Source organism: Lissotriton helveticus, chromosome 6, assembly GCF_964261635.1.
Source record: "Lissotriton helveticus chromosome 6, aLisHel1.1, whole genome shotgun sequence".
Classification (NCBI taxonomy): Eukaryota; Metazoa; Chordata; class Amphibia; order Caudata; family Salamandridae; genus Lissotriton; species Lissotriton helveticus.
The window spans coordinates 90,513,928-90,532,927 of NC_136067.1; the positions used below are offsets into that span (position 1 = coordinate 90,513,928).

The window sequence follows — 19,000 nt, forward strand, 5'->3', positions numbered from 1 at the left end:
CCGGTTTCCGGCATTACAGCCGTCTTCAGCCCGGCTTGCTTGAATCCAGTGGCAAAGTGAGCAAGGAACCCACGTCTGGGCATACCCTGCCAACTTAGGGTGAACAAAGCAAACACAAGGAAATGATGGACAGAGCGCTGAAACTTTTCAGACGCTCACCCCCAGTCACTGATCTGGGTTGAATCCATCATTGTTCTTTGCTTTGTTCACCCTAAGTTGGCAGGGTATTTCCAGACGTGGGTACCTTGCTCACTTTACCACTGGATTCAAGCTACCCTGGCTGATGAAGGGTGTTACCAAGAAACCCGTCCCAGGATGCTTGTTTCCGGTTCAGGAAAGACCTGGCTTGGCAGTTTGGGCTAGACTATTCCCATGAGGCACAGGGTCAAGACTGATTTACATATAGCTGGATCTTAACTGTGGTGGCAAAATGAGCTAAAGAATGAAGATGGATTCAACCCAGATCTGTGACTGGGGGTGAGTGTCTGAAAAGTTTCAGCGCTCCGTCCATTATCTCCTTGTGTTTGCTTTAAAAAAATATATATATTTCCTAGGGAACAAAAAAAATTTGTGTGAATATTTGTCAATAAATATACATAGTTTAAACCACATGTCTTTTTTGTGATAATCCATGTGGTCTTTCTTGCTGGAAGTGAAAAAATGCACTTCAATTTAAAAGCCCCTCGACAGATTAGGCAGCACCAGCGCTGCAGGTACTGACGTGAACAGACACCTGTATCTATTTTAGTCCCTGCTTTCTTCTGTTAGTAGTATCTGCCTTATTAAATTGTGTAAAAATGTCAACTATGATGCATTTATAGGTGCAGGAAAATGGCCCCAGGAAGCTGCAGCTTCCCTCTGCATGGGAAAGGCCTGCTGGTCCTAGCAGAAGGGATGCCAGAGTCACAGACTGACACCAAGAGCTGCCTCCGGCCATGGGAGTTTCTTTGGGAGAGTATAGTGGAAGAGTCCCCAGGCACACTTTTCACATGTCAGGCACAGACTCTCATAAGTTCTTCAAGATCAAGTATTGAAAGGTTTGAGGTCATGGGAGAAAGTTATTACCTGTCTGAATAATTTTTCCTTCATCCATCAGAATCAGGAAATCTGCTTTGTTTAGGAATTCTGTCCTGTGAGTGCAAAGGATTCTAGTTTTGTGTCTGAGAATTCCCAAAATGCACTTCTCTAGCAGGTGATTGGCAACATCAGCATCAACGGCGGCCAGAGGATCATCAAGAAGATAAATCGCTTTATCCTAGGAAGAAAGATTGAACAGATCTATGAAAACAAAATTAGAAATGACAGGCAATACTTCACTTTTCAGTAGCAGCAATACAGTTTAGAATTCCTAGCAGGTGGTGCAGAATCACGTCCTGCTGCTATCAGCATGAAGGTTACACTGTCAATGAAGCCTATACTAAAAGGAGTGGTCCAGAGGTCCAGTGCCTTCTACTAGACCATTTTCACTCAAACATTCCACCCACCTGACCACACCTTCTGTAAGTAACCCACATAGGGCAGTGTGACTCGCTACCGCCTTTTTCATCATTATTAAGTTGGGTATGATGTATAATTGATTGATTGTGTTCTACCAGACAACCCTACCAGTTGTCTGCCAAACCCCGCCGGAGTTCCAACCCATGGGCTTGCATGGTATCAAACAAGTCCCATCGCCTTTCCACATCTGGACCTAGGTAAAACCATATTATGAGTCACATGAATGAAGGTCAAGCCGCAGATGTTCTACATTCCTTTCTGGCTCTATACTCTAGTAACTGATTATATACCTTGTGTGCCACCAAGAAATGGGCACACCATTGAAATGTTGGTTAAAATGCAGGAGCTATTTCTATGAATGGCAAATGTCCATCAGACACACTGGGTGATCCCAGTCTCTCATGGTAACAAGTAATGAACAAGCTAAAGGCTTACTGATTAAGAAAAATTGAACCAAGGCCCAATGTCATTGACTTAAGCTAGAAACCCTCTACTGCTTTGTCCAGTAGCAGATGTCAGATGTTTTTGTTAGTTTCGTTCATGTGTAGTGAAACAAAGAACACTACCAAAAAAAACAGCAGACATCTCATGGTGCAGAATAAGACAGAACAGTAAATCCCAAATCATACACGTTGGTCCCGAATGGAATTAGAGAGTTTGGTAAGGTTTCTTTGGGGCGTAATTAAAGAGAGAGCGAGAGATCAGTTTGGAGGTTGCAGTAGCTTCTCTTGTTATGCTAATATATTTTTTAGTGACGCATTTGTAACTGGCACAAATAGAGGAGGAAGATCAAATTCACAAAAAGTGTCAGAACGTGGAATAAATGACATGTTTAAAACATGAGCATTTGTGATCAGCATCGCAAGGCAGAATGAGATATGCTTTTGCAGGGTGGTTAAGCTTCTGAAATATTATCTGGTGCTTGACCATGAGAACAGCAATTAAGGCATGTCGAGAGTAGACTTAAAGCCACTGTATGCCATAACTACCAAAAGGGATGGATAATGGTAAAGGTGAACACGTAAAAGAGGATAGTGTTTTGTTCACCTTAAACCACAATGCAAGGATATGCGGGCGCTCCAGAAAGTATGTAATACGGTTGTAGATAAGGAGGAACAGTGTGGCCATCCACACCGATGTAAGGCATGAATACATTTGTAGTGAATCAGTTTGTGCCTGCCATGCATGGATACAATTTAGACTAAACCATAGCCCTGCTCCTATTCCACATGCAAAGGTTCCCGGATGAAGTTGCCCTCTCCCTACTGTGTTGCTGCCTACATAGTCTGGTACACAGTACTAATTCTCTTCAGGTCATCTTTGAAGTAGGCGATAACCAGATGAAACCGTGAAACCTTGTTAGAAAGGGGAGCAGTTGGAGTGTCGCGGTTTAGCTTCATAACAGGTTAGAGGTATTACTAGTTTAAGAATTGGGAGGAGGGAATGCCTGAGTCCCACTGGAGAGTAGGGAAAAGTTTGAAGACAGAAATGGCATAGAGGTCTTGAATGTTAGATAAGACAGTACATTTCCAGATACTTGTCATATTGCTAAGGGAATACAATATTACTAATTAACAGGGAGGTCCGGAAAACAGCTGTAAACACAAAAGGGATAGCAAAGAATTGCATGCTAAAGTGTGAGCAGGCATCCTACAAACCACAGTAGTGGGAGACCAGTCTGGGAGGTAAGTAGAGAAATGTAGAGGGGTACACACTACCGTGTCATGTGGAATAAGGACAAAAGCCAGTCCCTGTGGCTGATCATTAACATTTCTATAAGTGATGCAGGGATTGTGGTTGTACATATGTATATAGTATTTTTATCATAAAGTGTTAGGAGAGGTAGCTGGTTTGTGGACTGTCAATGCATTGTGATGCAGTGTTCTATAAGAAGGTGTCTTCAACTATTTTCTAAATTGGAGCAACGCTAAGGGAGTCCTGATGCATACGGGGATCTTGTTCCAGATCCTGGGTGTATAAATGGAAAAGACATTTGCTTTTTCCTTCTTTGTTGATACTTTTTAGTCTGCAGTCTGATGGGGTCCTGGCTGCAGATGTGCTGGGAACCACCAGAGATGGTGAGCTTGGATGCTCAATGGGGTAGGGTGCAGGTTGCAATCACTTTGTTTATGCTGCAGTTGGTTTTGGAGATGGTGTGGGTCGGCAAGGGGAGCCAATAGAGTTCTATCAGGATGGGGATTCAGTGCCTTGGAGGCATGAGCATTTACTGTAATGGGGTTGTGAGCATTTTGTGTCAAGGAGACGCAAGCATTCAGTATCATGATGGCATGTGGATTCAGTGTTGTGGAGGACGTGAACATCCAGCGTCATGAAAGCGTGAGAATTTGGTGTCATGCAGACGTGAGCATTCAGTGTCATGGAGGAGGAAGCATTCCGGATCATTATTTCTACAGGAGTGTTGCATGGTCATTTGGTGTCCTGTACGGTCAGAGTGTGTGGACATAGTGATAAGTGCCCTGTAGGTTCGAGGCAGGTGTATACAGTTGTATACTCACGTGAGGGGAAAGCAGACTTCTATTTGAGGGTTTTCGGAAAGCTGGAGGAGCACTGAGCATCAGTTACTCACCTGGTATATCGCTCTTGCCAGGGCGATCCGAGCCTTCTGCCCTCCACTGAGTGTGACACCATTTTCCCCCACCTCAGTCTGGTCACCTTCTGGTAAAATCTAAAATAGAAAACACCAGCTAAGTATTAAAATATATATTGGACCGTTTCTTCTGTCGGTGTGCCTGGAATGCACATATACTATTTGCAACTATTGACCCCAGATTTAGAGAATTCCCCCTTCGATATGGAATAACGTACAGCATTAATGTGATGCACGTTACCACATTTAATGTGTACAAAGTTATTACCGGCTACTTGTTGATGGTAATCTGTCATGGTTTATTAGAGCAGTAAAGCAGTTTCTTTACTTATAATTTGGTAGGCAAGACCTTTTCTTGTGATCAGCGGTTACTGAGCAGTAACTATTAAGGTTACTCTCGTTTATCATTAGTGATGTGGTCCCAAAAAACATCTGCACTGAAATTAAAAGAAAAAATACTATATTTTAGCACTTAACTCTCTCGGTGTGGGGTTAGAAATACAGAACCAGTACAAAAGGGGTCTCGAACCTATTCTTTATTAAGAGCTACTTATGTTCAATGAAAATCATCCTTAGCTACTAATATTAATAGTAGTGTAGTGAAAACAAGATTAGATTAGTGGCCACCCTTTGCAGGATTAGCATCAGTGATCACCCCAGTGCATCAGGCAAGACTTCCAGCAGTAACATAAAAAGGATTTGTCAGTTCGGAATGCTTTTACATGGGTAATACAGAACAGTCATAGCTGCAACGCCCTTGGCACCAGGGTAATACTATTAGTATTAAGTCTGCCCAGCACCAAATTGTGTATTTATTTATTAAGGAGTTTTATATAGCGCTGGCCACACCCGAAGGTATCGGAGCACTTTACAACAATCGTAACGAGGAAGTCACACACTATAGCAGTAGTATACATATTAGCTCCTGGCGCTTCGGCAGTTTCAGCGCACTGAACAGCATTAAAGCAAGGAAGTCATATAATATCCTAGTTGTGTGCATGTTGACTTGAGCCGCACCTCCTTCAGGGAGGGGGGGGGGGGATAGAGGCAGGGGTCGGGGAGGTGGAGGAGGTCTATCACTCAAATATCAGCTTTACATAGATTTTGGAAATGCAACCATGTTTTCCTCCAAACATCAGATTAGGAGTTGTAAAGATACACACATTTTTATTTCTAAGACACTTTTCAGTTCAGTGTTGGTATACAAATAATAATTCAGACAAACAAAAGCTTCTAATTTAGTATGCTGGGTTGCACACAGGAAAGCTACTTCTAGGTAGCTAGAGACCTACCAGCAGCTCACTTGCTACTCGCTGGAGAAGCCTGCTCTAGATAGTTTGAGCACTTCGTGGATTAGAGGTACGCAGAGGATGTTTGACACCAATTGTTTCAATTGGAGCTTTTTACATCTGATATCCTGGGGGCTGACCGATCAATGGCCCAAAAAGGGGCACCAAGTACACCCTATTAGCACTTAAGCCTCATGACAGAGAAGCTGAGACAGCCAACACATGCAAAGAGGGGTAATATTTAGTTGAAGACTAAGGTCTTAGCACAGCATCAATAGTACACAATAAATCAATGTCCAACCAGTGCTTTACCGTTAAAGCATTCTAGATACAATAAAAAAGTATGCATATAATAACAATGCTTTGAGGGTATCTAAAGTTTGTGACTAATGATAGTGGATATTTGACAAAGAAATTCTGGAATCCTCTCACTGGTGCACAGGTCTCACCATCCACAGTCTCTTTCTGCCTGTTCCGTAAGCAGTCTCCGTACGCCCTAGATTTGTAATCTGTGAAACATATTCTACTTTGCCACGATCTGTGACCTGCACTCCAAACCGACAGGTTGTACTTGCATGCGGTGGAAGGAAAGGCTGACACCACACGCAGTGTTGGCGACATAATATTGACTACACAAATATTGTGCGAAAATATTTTTTAAGCAAATATCACTTTCCTGTACTAATAAAGGTAAGTATAAAAATATTGAGAAAAAAAATATAATTTACCCTATGTCATAAGAAATATGACAAAAATATTGTTTTTCAATAAATACACACTTTAATATAGTAAATCTTAAAATTTTTAATACATAACATTAAAATAATGTATTTTAAATAAAGGCAACATTTATTATTGAAAATGAATATATACTTATATAAACATACACAAATATATATATATATATATATATATATATATATATATATATATATACACATATATACATACATATATACATACATACATACATACATACACACATACACACACACATATATATATATACCATACACCCATATACCCAATAAACTCATTAACAGCTTCTGATGTAGATCTTCTATGTGACATACAAGCGTTACAAAGTGATGATTCCTCAGTGGGGGAAGTAATAACTACAGACCAAATCCTTGCAAACCGGTCCATACAAGTCAACGCCACCGTAAATACAGGCTTTAAACCCAAGTCTACATTTATGCCGATTTTACCGAGGGGCTCAATTGATTCATTCAATGAGGCAATTTTGACAGAAATAATAAAACTCAATTATAAAACTCAGACAACGACCAAGTATCAAAAAGCGCACGAACATCAATACCACCAATTAATACAAAAACTGCAAGCAAATGACTCTTTGGTCATACGGCATTCTGACAAAGGAGGCAATGTGGTGCTGTGGCCCAAAAAACTCTATCTGGAGGAAGTGCTTGTGCAACTAAATGATCAGACGTGTTACAAACTAAGCAACAAGTTAACAACTCTGACAGCACAAAATGAACTATTCAATAGACTCTTGGCATGGAAAAGTGCTGGTTTGTTGAACTAAGACATACAGTATACATTTTTAAAAAAATGATGATCCGATCACCCCTGTGATTTATTTTCATCCCAAAGATACACAAAGATATCAACAAACCTCCGGGAGGACCAAATATTTCTGCCAAGCAAAGTTTGTTGGAAAATGTATCCATATACATTGACTCTTTTTTTACAGGAATATGTGAGAGCCCTACCTTCCTTCATAGAGGACACTACAGACTTTTTAAAACAGATACATGAGTGTCAATGGTGTAATGACTATTTGTTAATAACTATAGAAGAATCAAACTTGTACACCAGTATACATCATAAGGGCGCTCAAACATTTTAGACATGCGAGCAACTCAGTTTTATAATCACAACAAAATAATAATTAATGTAACAGAATTTTGTCTGAATAACAACTATTTCCTCTTCTAAACCCAAATGTACCAACAAATAAGAGGAGTGGCTGTGGGGGCAAGCTTTTCTCCTAGTTATGCTTGCCTCCATATGGGGTGGTGGGAGGAAATGATTGTGAATGCCTTATATGGGGACATACTTTCCAACCATGTGATCAAGTGGGTCAGATATATTGATGACTTGTTCTTAATCTGGCAAGTAAACAGAGAAAGCGCTGTAGATTTCATCACTAACCTCAACAACAATGACATCAATGTGCATCTTACGTATCACATCAGTGAGCACTCAGTATACTTTCTAGATGTGGAAGTATTTGTGGCCAACAATAGTCTTGAAACAAGATTATATTGCAAACCAAGCGCAGGCAACACTCTATTGCATGCATCTAGTTTTCACCCAAAACACACAATACATAGCATCCCCTATGGGGAAATGCTTCGGGTGCGCAGCATTTGCAGTAGAGAAGCAGACCTCAATAAAGCTCAGGAGGAATGCAAAATGTGTTTCCTAGCTAGGGGTTACTCCAACCAAACAGTTGATGCGGCAATAAGAAAAACAAGAGAATTGTGCAGGGAGGATTTATTATTCAAACCCCCCCCCCGCAAGTCAAACATAAATGCCATCAGTCCAACGACTGTATTGAGCAAAGCGAGACTAATTTGAACATATAACAGGCAGAGATATTACATATGTCGGGTTGTAAGGAAACTCTGGCATATTGTACGCAACGATCCTGTAATTGCTGATATGTTCCCCAATAAAACAACTATAACGTACAGAAGGGCGCCATCAACCAGTGATTTTTTGGTGAACAGTAGCCCTGAAATTATTTCCAACAAAAATTGGCTATCAGGGCAAAAAGGCTTTATGAGATGCTCTACATGCAAGGCCTGCAAGCTGGGTGTCAACAAAACTTCATACGTTACACCTTTCAAATCTGCTCCCAGATTTCAAAATTTTTAACTTGCAAAACTGAATTTGCCATCTACGTGTTGGAGTGCTCTTGTGGACTTCGGTACATAGGCAGCACGAAACTGCAAGTCCACAAGAGAATCCTTCAACACGTCAGAGCCATCACTAACTCAGATCTAAGCTCTCCAGTGGCACGCCATTTTAACAACAATCAAATACAAGAACTCAAGTGCTTTGTTGTGGACTCTGTACCTCAATTAAGGCGTGATGGCAATAGGGAGGCTAACCTCAGGAAACTTGAAACCAAATACATCTTGGAGTTAGACAGTAAGAGTCCTATGGGTCTCAACACAACTGAGGACTTGTACACATAGCTATAAACACACAAAATACTTATTACAGCCGTATAATGCATTCAGATAAAACTGAACATATTAATTGCATAGTTAACATCTAAAAATGAAATGGCAATTTTTATCTTTAACGCTTATATCCCAGCACCCACTCTTCCACTCTTTTAAAATCGTTTTAGCACAGTTTTTACAGTTTTTTTTAAACAATTTTACCATTTAGGCACTTTTAAGCACTTTTCTAAATTAGTTATTTATACGACCAGGTCAACTGAACATATGCCAATAGTGTGCAGCATTAGTCATGGCCCACTTGGGCAATATCAATCAGCGGTTCTTAAAATGTACATAATAAGGTATACTAGAAAATTGGGACACAAGTGGAAAATACATGGCTGCTAGCGTCTTAGCTACAACATTTTAGTATGTCTTCAATTTTTAATTTGCAAAGTGTACTCGAAATTTACATCACTTATATACATGATGTTTTTATTTGCCCTTTTTCCTAATTTCTGTTGTGCTTAATAAAAAAAAACAGATATTGAATTTGAAATTGTTATTAATATGTATTGATACACATATTATTAATTATTGCATTTTTCTGGACAATGCTACATTATGTTTCAATTTTGTCTATCTACAAAAGTACCATGATTTATGTTGCTTGGCGGGAAAGTTTAAGACAGCACGATAGTCTGTCTTCATGGTCGTTTGTTGCACTAGCACTTTTAATGGGAGAGTAATTAGTAGTCATGTCATGTGATCAAGGGTTGCATAGCCCGAAACGCATCATGGCGACATTTGCACCAAAATAAACCTGCATTTTCACTGAGAAATTGGAGTCAGTTTCCTTCTTGCAAGTTCCAGATCGAGGATCTTTTACAGATGGGAAAACTGTGTATATATATACATATATATGCACAAAGACCTCCTCCATGAAAAGAAAGTAGAGGACACAGCGGGGACCATTTGGGAAGTGCTTTAATGACTGCTAGCATTTAGGCATAATGCATTTCGGCTCGCGCCTTCTTCAGACACCATTTGCTGCACAAAAAACTCCTCCTCCCCTCCTTGATATCCTGTAGTCCTCCCAATGTGGGGAGGTCAGCTGATTCCTGATGATCAGTTGCAGCTGCAGTTCGACGTAGGTGAACTACAGCTCCCATAGTACACTGTTCAGGTAAGTAATGTCAATGGAGCCTGGCAATTGTTCCAATATAGCTGCTGTAGTACTTGGCAAGGGAGGGGGGCCTTTGATGGCACGGAGAGACTCTGTAGTGAAAGTCCAGCACCCCCTTGGGTCCCCAACGTTCCAGCCCCAACATCAAGGAACTCACTGGGCCGTGGAACTCGGGTACCGTGATCCCGTTTCCCCCGTGAAGTCACAGGCTGTTCCTGACAGCGGCTGCTAGTCAGATCAGATCCTGAGGCGGTCCTGCGCAATCTGATCCCTCGGAGAAACTCAACAGCGATGCCAATAATTCGCAGGACGCTTTCCGGAACGGGTCCTCTAAACGTGTTACTGGCCAACACGTAAAATATGCACAAAGACCTCCTCCATGGAAAGAAAGTAGAGGACACAGCGGGGACCGTTTGGGAAGTGCTTTAATGACTGCTAGCATTTCGGCATAATGCATTTCGGCTGGCGCCTTCTTCAGACACCATTTGCTGCACAGAAAAACTCCTCCTCTCCTCCTTGATATCCTGTAGTCCTCCCAATGTGGGGAGGTCAGCTGACTCCTGCTGATCAGTTGCAGCTGCAGTTCGACGTAGGTGAACTACAGCTCCCATAGTACACTGTTCAGGTAAGTAATGTCAATGGAGCCTCGCAATTGTTCTAATATAGCTGCTGTAGTACTTGGCAAGGGAGGGGGGCTTTTGATGGCACGGAGAGACTCTGTAGTGAAAGTCCAGCACCCCCTTGGGTCCCCAACCTTCCAGCCCACACATCAAGGAACTCACCGGGCCGTGGAACTCGGGTACCGTGATCCCGTTTCCCCCGTGAAGTCACAGGCTGTTCCTGACAGCGGCCCCTAGTCAGATCAGATCCTGAGGCGGTCCTGCGCAATCCGATCCCTCGGAGAAACACAACAGCGATGCCAAAAATTCGCAGGACGCTTTCCGGAACGGGTCCTCTAAACGTGTTACTGGCCAACACGTAAAATATGCACAAAGACCTCCTCCATGAAAAGAAAGTCAGGACACAGCGGGGACCGTTTGGGAAATGCTTTAATGACTGCTAGCATTTCGGCATAATGCATTTCGGCTCGCGCCTTCTTCAGACACCATTTGCTGCACAGAAAAACTCCTCCTCCCCTCCTTGATATCCTGTAGTCCTCCCAATGTGGGGAGGTCAGCTGACTCCTGCTGATCAGTTGCAGCTGCAGTTCGACGTAGGTATATATATATATATATTATTTTTTTTTCTCACCCAAAAATTAGACTCGTACTCATCCAGGATACGATTTAAGCAGGTTTTAATTATTCAAGTGCCATTACAGCACACAGCACTCTACTCCACCTACGCGTTTCGATCTAACGATCTTGCTCACGGTTACAAACATTAGTCCTTCTTCTCTTTTACTCTTTTATACCAGTCAACTATATCAGCACTGTTATGGTGCCCTATGGGGCTGGTAGTCATTTGATTATCAACTTCAATTTACGCCACACAGTTTCTTTTGTGGAAGAGGTGTGGCGCCGCGGCCAGGGCGACTGACGCTGGAATCTGGGGACCACGGTTCGATCCCCGGCTCCGGCGGCAGGTCAGCCCAGCACCATGTGACTCTGGGCAATAGCTCGCTTAATCTTCCCGACGGCCCCCCAGCGCCTAGAGACCCTTACGGGTGATTGTGCGCTTTACAAATGTGGACTTTTACTTTACTTTTCTTTTCTTGTGACTCCATTAAGTACAACGTTTTTTTTATCTCTGGCAAGTGTGCATGAACATGTATTTACTATTTTCGAATTTGCTTTTTGTTCCACTTTTGTCTGATATTTTTCACGGCGCGTCCATCTCCACGATTCGAATACTTCTCTCAGTGAGTCAGTATTATATAATGTACGCTTAATTCAGTATTTGTGAACACCAGTCATTCAGTGGTGGGCATAATGGATGGACTTAGTGCCTTTATTAACATTACTAGCAGCCCGTCCCGACCTTGTCTGGGAGCAATCCGGCTTCCCCGCCCGCCCCGACATTATGCAGCAGCCCGGCCCCCCGCCTGCCCCGACATTGTCAAGCAGCCCGGGCCCCCGCACCCCCCCCGTCCCCCGCCTGCCCCGACCCCCGCCTGCCCGAAGCCTTACCTCAGCCGCCGCTCCTCCCCCGCACTCCTCATTTCACCGCACATTCTGCAGCAGCCCGGCCCCCCGCCCGCCCCGACATTGTCAAGCAGCCCGGGCCCCCGCCCGCCCCGACCCCCGCCTGCCCTGACCCCCGCCTGCCCGGAGCCTTACCTCAGCCGCCGCTCCTCCCCCGCGTTCCTCATTTCACCGCTCCGCCGCTCCTCGCCGCTTACCGCTCCTCCCGCCTGTCCGCCGGTCCTCACCGCCATTCCGCGTATCGTCACCGCTCCTTCCCCGCGCCATGTCCGCCAATCCTCCTCGCGTTCCTGGACGCCGCTCCTCCCCGCGCTCCTGACGTCAGCACGCATGTCGCGGCCGGCGCTACTTCGAAGGGACTACTTTTTTTTTAATGTTAATTTTTTAAATAACGCATATTTTTATACTTTATATAGCCTAAGTCCATCTGCACACCCTGACGATTACAATGATGTATCGGGTGTGTGGATTGGCGCTGTGGTTCCAGAGTTTACCCGCCTCAAAGGTGCAAAGTTCTTCCTTTATAATAGTAGTATAGATAGATTTTGACATTTTTAAACTTGATAGCACTGTCTGTGCATTAGTTGTACCTCATTACTACCAGTTTAACACCCAAATAAAGCAATAAGTTATAGAAAGGTGACCAGTCAATGTTTGCGAAGGTCTTTCCACCGCGCGGCAACATGTCGCTGTGTTTTTTCTAACTTTTCAACTGAGCTAGAAACTTTTTTTTTAAACTCTGCAGATTATGAGGCAGATGATGGATGGATTATGTGGCAAATGCGGCAAATATACAATTATGCGAAAAGCCCTGCAGCCCCACAGTCACATAACTCCAGTGGGCCATCCTATAATTCATGAAAGGCAAAGGGGTGTAAGAAGGGGACTGCTCAGTGACCAAGATTCCCAGAGAGCGAGGCCACCTTGAATCTCCACACTGCTTTGCAGATTGCAACTACCTGCACTGTAGCATTCTTCTGAAAAATTTGCGCACACTACTGTGGGTGCCTGGAGATGAATGTTGTCTGTTTGTGTGAGAGAAAACAATTGCATGCTTCCAGTGACGCATCCCTTTTACGGGTAAAAAGCAATTCACAGCGGTATCCAGCTGGCATGTCCTTGACCCTCCCTGTACATCCCAGCAGTGCCACAGAGGGATTATCTTTCTGCCACCTTTGGAGGGGCTGGAAACGTGCGCCTTAAAAGGCAGATGTGGGCAGAGAGCGAGGCACAGGAGACCTTTTTTTTAGCTTTTACTTTATGCAACTTCTAAATTTAGACCCGGGCTCCGGACCGTGTGTCATCAAATTCGCGCACAAATTCTCCTTTAATAATGCTAATGCAGAGATTTCTCCAATCAAAGCTCTACCTGATGCCAGCTTGCCTGCTAATGTATCAAACCCAGAGAGATTGAGTCGGACGCTGAGAGTAGCCCTGTCGATCTTGCTCGTCTCCCCTCCCCTCTCTTTGTTTGACTGTTGTTTATACTAAGAGGGAAGTCATATCAGGGATCATTAGCTGCGAGCATCCCAGCTGGGATCAGGGCTGAGAGCAATGGGTGGGGAAGGGGAGGCGGCACTCGAGGATGGAGCGCACCGGGTTAGTGAAAGCATGAGGTGGCTTTTAGGCAGCAGCTGATGGAAATTTGGACATGCTGGCAGGGGCACGTACGTGCCGCTTCTGGAAACCCAACTGCAGGTCACTCACCTTCCTGGACGCCGCTCCAACCCACGCTCCTGACGTCAACACGCAGGTCACGGCCGGCTCTACTTCCAAGGGACTACTTTTTTTTTTAAATGTTAATTTTTTAAATAACGCATATTTTTATACTTTATATAGCCTATGTCCATCTGCACACCCTGACGATTACAATGATGTATAGGGTGTGTGGATTGGCGCTGTGGTTCCCGAGTTTACCCGCCTCAAAGGTGCAAAGTTCTTCCTTTATAATAGTAGTATAGATTCCGTTCTTCTCGAGTCACATCAAGTGGTATGCCATTATTTTCCGACTCTTTCTCAGTTATAAACTGAATTGTGCGTATAGAATCACACTCAATTAAGTGGTTTTCTCTTCATTAATGGAATTCTCCTTTTTAGTGGAGCAAAATTGCAAATTTTGCGTTTGATTTTGCATTCTATTATTTAATCTGTTCATTCAAAAACAACATTTTGGGACTTAGTGCCCTTGGTTATGGTAGATACATCATTTCTTGCATTTTCTATAAAGGGTCATCATAGATGTTTTACTCATTGGCCAGTTTCATTACATGGATAGGGATTCACTCAAAGATGCACATGAAGTTCCTCGTCCCCGTTCAATCCATACGGGATCTTTGTTTTAAAGCGGATGATCAGCCTTGACTCTAGGCGTCGCAGTGTCATCATTCTGTTGCCACCCCTTTCTTTTATTGGCACTGTTGCAATCCCACTATAGGTTATATCCTTCAATGATTTGTTTCCATGGGTTAGCATGTATTTGGCCATGGCATAGCTTAGATCTTGATTTTCTATTGCTCGTATATGTTCCAAAATTAGGGGCTCATTAGGATGGCGGACGGAAGAGCCACCGCGGCCCTGGAGTAGGCGGAAAAAGCCTTTTCCGTGTCCGCCTGCCGCGGATACTCCGTCCGCCATATCAGGATAGGAAAACGTGTCAAATTTCCGTCCGCGACGGAAAAGCACGCACCGCCGCCGAACTACACACGAGACCGTGGCGGACGGAACACATCCGGAGGCCCCGCCGTACGTACTGACGTCGAAGACCGTCCCACAAATCAAGATGGCGGAAAATACACATAAAACCGCAGCGGAAAAACAACCTGTCTGAACACGGCGGAATCCCCACTGCGAAGATAGGTGACATAGCAGAGATACCCACCGCAAGCTGACCACCACCATGGACCCAGCGCTACACGCTTTCCCGATGCTCTTCGCGATCCACCACGTCCTAGTCATGGCCCACCATGGACGACGACGCAGGTAAGGCACAAACCATTGGCTGGCTGCAGGGGAATACCAGTAAGGGACGTGACGTAGGGAGGGAGAGTGTCATGTCACCGAAACCACTGATGTGAAGCAAATACGAATACACATTAGTAGTACGCAAGCAGGAATGACAACGACAGACCACGAGACTTGATAGACTACCTTTATTGTACAAAATAGGGGTATAATCACAGTGTATGCGTGAGCATGGGCAAAGTGGGCACCAGAGCAGCTACATCATTGGCAGTCAACGAGAGGGCAGAATGCAGTATCAGAGCATCAACAGGGCATTGTGCAGTACAGAGCAGGTACATCATAGGCAGTAAACGAGAGGGCAGAATGCAGTATCAGAGCATCAACAGGGCATTGTGCAGTACAGAGCAGGTACATCATAGGCAGTAAACGAGAGGGCAGAATGCAGTATCAGAGCATCAACAGGGCATTGTGCAGTACAGAGCAGGTACATCATAGGCAGTAAACGAGAGGGCAGAATGCAGTATCAGAGCATCAACAGGGCATTGTGGAGTACAGAGAAGGTACATCATAGGCAGTAAACGAGAGGGCAGCATGCAGTATCAGAGCATCAACAGGGCATTGTGCAGTACAGAGCAGGTACATCAGAGCAGGTAACGAGAGGGCAGCATGCAGTATCAGAGCATCAACAGGGCATTGTGCAGTACAGAGCAGGTACATCAGAGCAGGTAACGAGAGGGCAGCATGCAGTATCAGAGCATCAACAGGGCATTGTCCAGTACAGAGCAGGTACATCAGAGCAGGTAACGAGAGGGCAGCATGCAGTATCAGAGCATCAACAGGGCATTGTGCAGTACAGAGCAGGTACATCAGAGGCAGCACGTGAGAGGGGCTAAGTGCATCAACAGTCCATTGCACAGAACAGGTCCATCAGAGGCAGCACGTGAGAGGGGCTAAGTGCATCAACAGTCCATTGCACAGAACAGGTCCATCAGAGGCAGCACGTGAGAGGGGCTAAGTGCATCAACAGTCCATTGCACAGAACAGGTACATCAGAGGCAGCACGTGAGAGGGGCTAAGTGCATCAACAGTCCATTGCACAGAACAGGTCCATCAGAGGCAGCACGTGAGAGGGGCTAAGTGCATCAACAGTCCATTGCACAGAACAGGCCCATCAGAGGCAGCACGTGAGAGGGGCTAAGTGCATCAACAGTCCATTGCACAGAACAGGTCCATCAGAGGCAGCACGTGAGAGGGGCTAAGTGCATCAACAGTCCATTGCACAGAACAGGCCCATCAGAGGCAGCACGTGAGAGGGGCTAAGTGCATCAACAGTCCATTGCACAGAACAGGCCCATCAGAGGCAGCACGTGAGAGGGGCTAAGTGCATCAACAGTCCATTGCACAGAACAGATCCATCAGAGGCAGCACGTGAGAGGGGCAGTATGCAGTATCAGAGCAACAACAGGGCATTGTGCAGTACAGAGCAGGTACATCAGAGGCAGCACGTGAGAGGGGCTAAGTGCATCAACAGTCCATTGCACAGAACAGGTCCATCAGAGGCAGCACGTGAGAGGGGCTAAGTGCATCAACAGTCCATTGCACAGAACAGGCCCATCAGAGGCAGCACGTGAGAGGGGCTAAGTGCATCAACAGTCCATTGCACAGAACAGGCCCATCAGAGGCAGCACGTGAGAGGGGCTAAGTGCATCAACAGTCCATTGCACAGAACAGGTACATCAGAGGCAGCACGTGAGAGGGGCTAAGTGCATCAACAGTCCATTGCACAGAACAGGTCCATCAGAGGCAGCACGTGAGAGGGGCTAAGTGCATCAACAGTCCATTGCACAGAACAGGCCCATCAGAGGCAGCACGTGAGAGGGGCTAAGTGCATCAACAGTCCATTGCACAGAACAGGTCCATCAGAGGCAGCACGTGAGAGGGGCTAAGTGCATCAACAGTCCATTGCACAGAACAGGCCCATCAGAGGCAGCACGTGAGAGGGGCTAAGTGCATCAACAGTCCATTGCACAGAACAGATCCATCAGAGGCAGCACGTGAGAGGGGCAGTATGCAGTATCAGAGCAACAACAGGGCATTGTGCAGTACAGAGCAGGTACATCATAGGCAGTAAACGAGAGGGCAGCATGCAGTATCAGAGCATCAACAGGGCATTGTGCAGTACAGAGCAGGTACATCAGAGGCTGCACAACTACGTGTCCCTACCAACCCGTCACAGGGACCACAAGAGTGCCACGCAGTTCTCAATGGACACACCATGTGAAGTAACATTTGAGTGAAGTGTACAGCACCTCACATCACAGAATCAGGGGGACTGCGTGAACTACCTGCCTCGGACACACTGGCAGCACCAGCAACAGGAGTGTGAGACACAGCCACAGCCCGAGTGACACACACATGGGCCACGGACCCAGACACACTGGCAGCACCAGCAACAGGAGTGTGAGACACAGCCACAGCCCGAGTGACACACACATGGGCCACGGACCCAGACACACTGGCAGCACCAGCAACAGGAGTGTGAGACACAGCCAGAGCCCGAGTGACACACACATGGGCCACGGACCCAGACACACTGGCAGCACCAGCAACAGGAGTGTGAGACACAGCCACAGCCCGAGTGACACACACATGGGCCACGGACCCAGACACACTGGCAGCACCAGCAACAGGAGTGTGAGACACAGCCACAGATGTAGTCACTGACACGTGAGCCACTGACCCAGACAGACTGCCAGCACCAGAAACAGGAGTGTGCAACACAGCCACAGATCTCCTAACTGACACGTGAGCCATAGACCCAGATACCCTGCCAGGATCTGCAACAGGAGAGGGCACAACTGACACTGTGCCACCATCTGATACATGAGAGTCAACTGCACCAGCGCCACTGGGACAACTGAAATGATGAGCCACAGGGCTGTATGGGCCAGGAGGCAGGGTGGGCCTGGGAGCTGGGGATAGCTGACCTAGAGCCAAATCGGGGTTGGCAGGTGTCAATGGTGTGTGTCTGCGTTTCTTAGGGAGGTGTGAGTGCACCCTGGACAGGACTGGACTGCCAAGTGGTGGGGACTCCAAAGAATCACCACCCAGCATAGGTGGAGCAACTGCTGCCGGGGATCTGGTTTCTGGGGACGTGCTGGAGCCTGCTTGTCGTTTGCTCTGTGCCTGCCGCCTGGACTCGGAATGATGTGTAATGGGGGATGCAACAACAGGGGACACCCACCTCTGCTTCTGACTGGCCTGGATGGGAGTGGAGGTATGGGGGGACTCCGCCGCGGAGACATCAGTTTGGCGTTTAGTAGAAAACATCAGCCTCAGTGCAGCCAGGGGTGAAGTATGCCTGTCCTTGATAGCGCCATTGTCCATGCTAGATGCCTTGTCCGTAGGATGTGCCTTATCCTTAGGTGGAGTGTTGTCTCTGGATGTAGCCTGTGCCCTGCTCGCCGCCCTGTTCCTGCCAGCAGGCTTGTCGTCTGTGGTGCACCTGTCTCCAGCAGACACCTGCTCTCTGTGTGTGTCCCTGCCCTTGGGAGTGGTCCTATCCACTGCTGTGGGCCTGCTCTTGGGAGTCTCCCTGCTCTTAGTAGGTGCCTTAGTCTTCTCACTGTCCTTGGGAGTGTCCCTTACCTCTGCTGTGGGCCTGCTCTTGGGAGTCTCCCTGCTCTTAGTAGGTGCCTTAGTCTTCTCACTGTCCTTGGGAGTGTCCCTTACCTCTGCTGTGGGCCTGCTCTTGGGAGTCTCCCTGCTCTTAGTAGGTGCCTTAGTCTTCTCACTGTCCTTGGGAGTGTCCCTTACCTCTGCTGTGGGCCTGCTCTTGGGAGTCTCCCTGCTCTTAGTAGGTGCCTTAGTCTTCTGACTGGCCTTGTCCAAGGAACAGTCCATGGACATGTGAGTATCCCTTGCCTTGGGAGTACCTTTCGTGTTGAATGGCTGTGTAGCTCCGGAAGGCATGTCCCCCAACAACACTTGTGGATCCTGTGTGTGTACTCCAGTGCATCTGACGTCGTCTACGTGAACAGATTTAGCTGATCTAGGGGATGGGGTCTGTGCCCTGCGTGCCCTGACGTGCTGTCTGACGCTGCTTCTAGTGCAATAAC

General features: G+C 46.1%; 1 protein-coding gene across 1 annotated transcript in view; it reads right to left on the reverse strand.

The window, feature by feature from the left end:
- Positions 1-19,000, reverse strand: part of LOC144762269 (ATP-binding cassette sub-family C member 10-like) — a 392,992-nt gene that overhangs the window by 207,360 nt on the left and 166,632 nt on the right. The window contains exons 9-10 of the mRNA XM_078647410.1: positions 4,085-4,183; positions 1,066-1,255 (exon numbers count right to left, since the gene is read on the reverse strand). Coding sequence (XP_078503536.1) covers positions 1,066-1,255; positions 4,085-4,183 — 289 coding nt within the window. The remainder of the gene's footprint in view (positions 1-1,065; positions 1,256-4,084; positions 4,184-19,000) is intronic.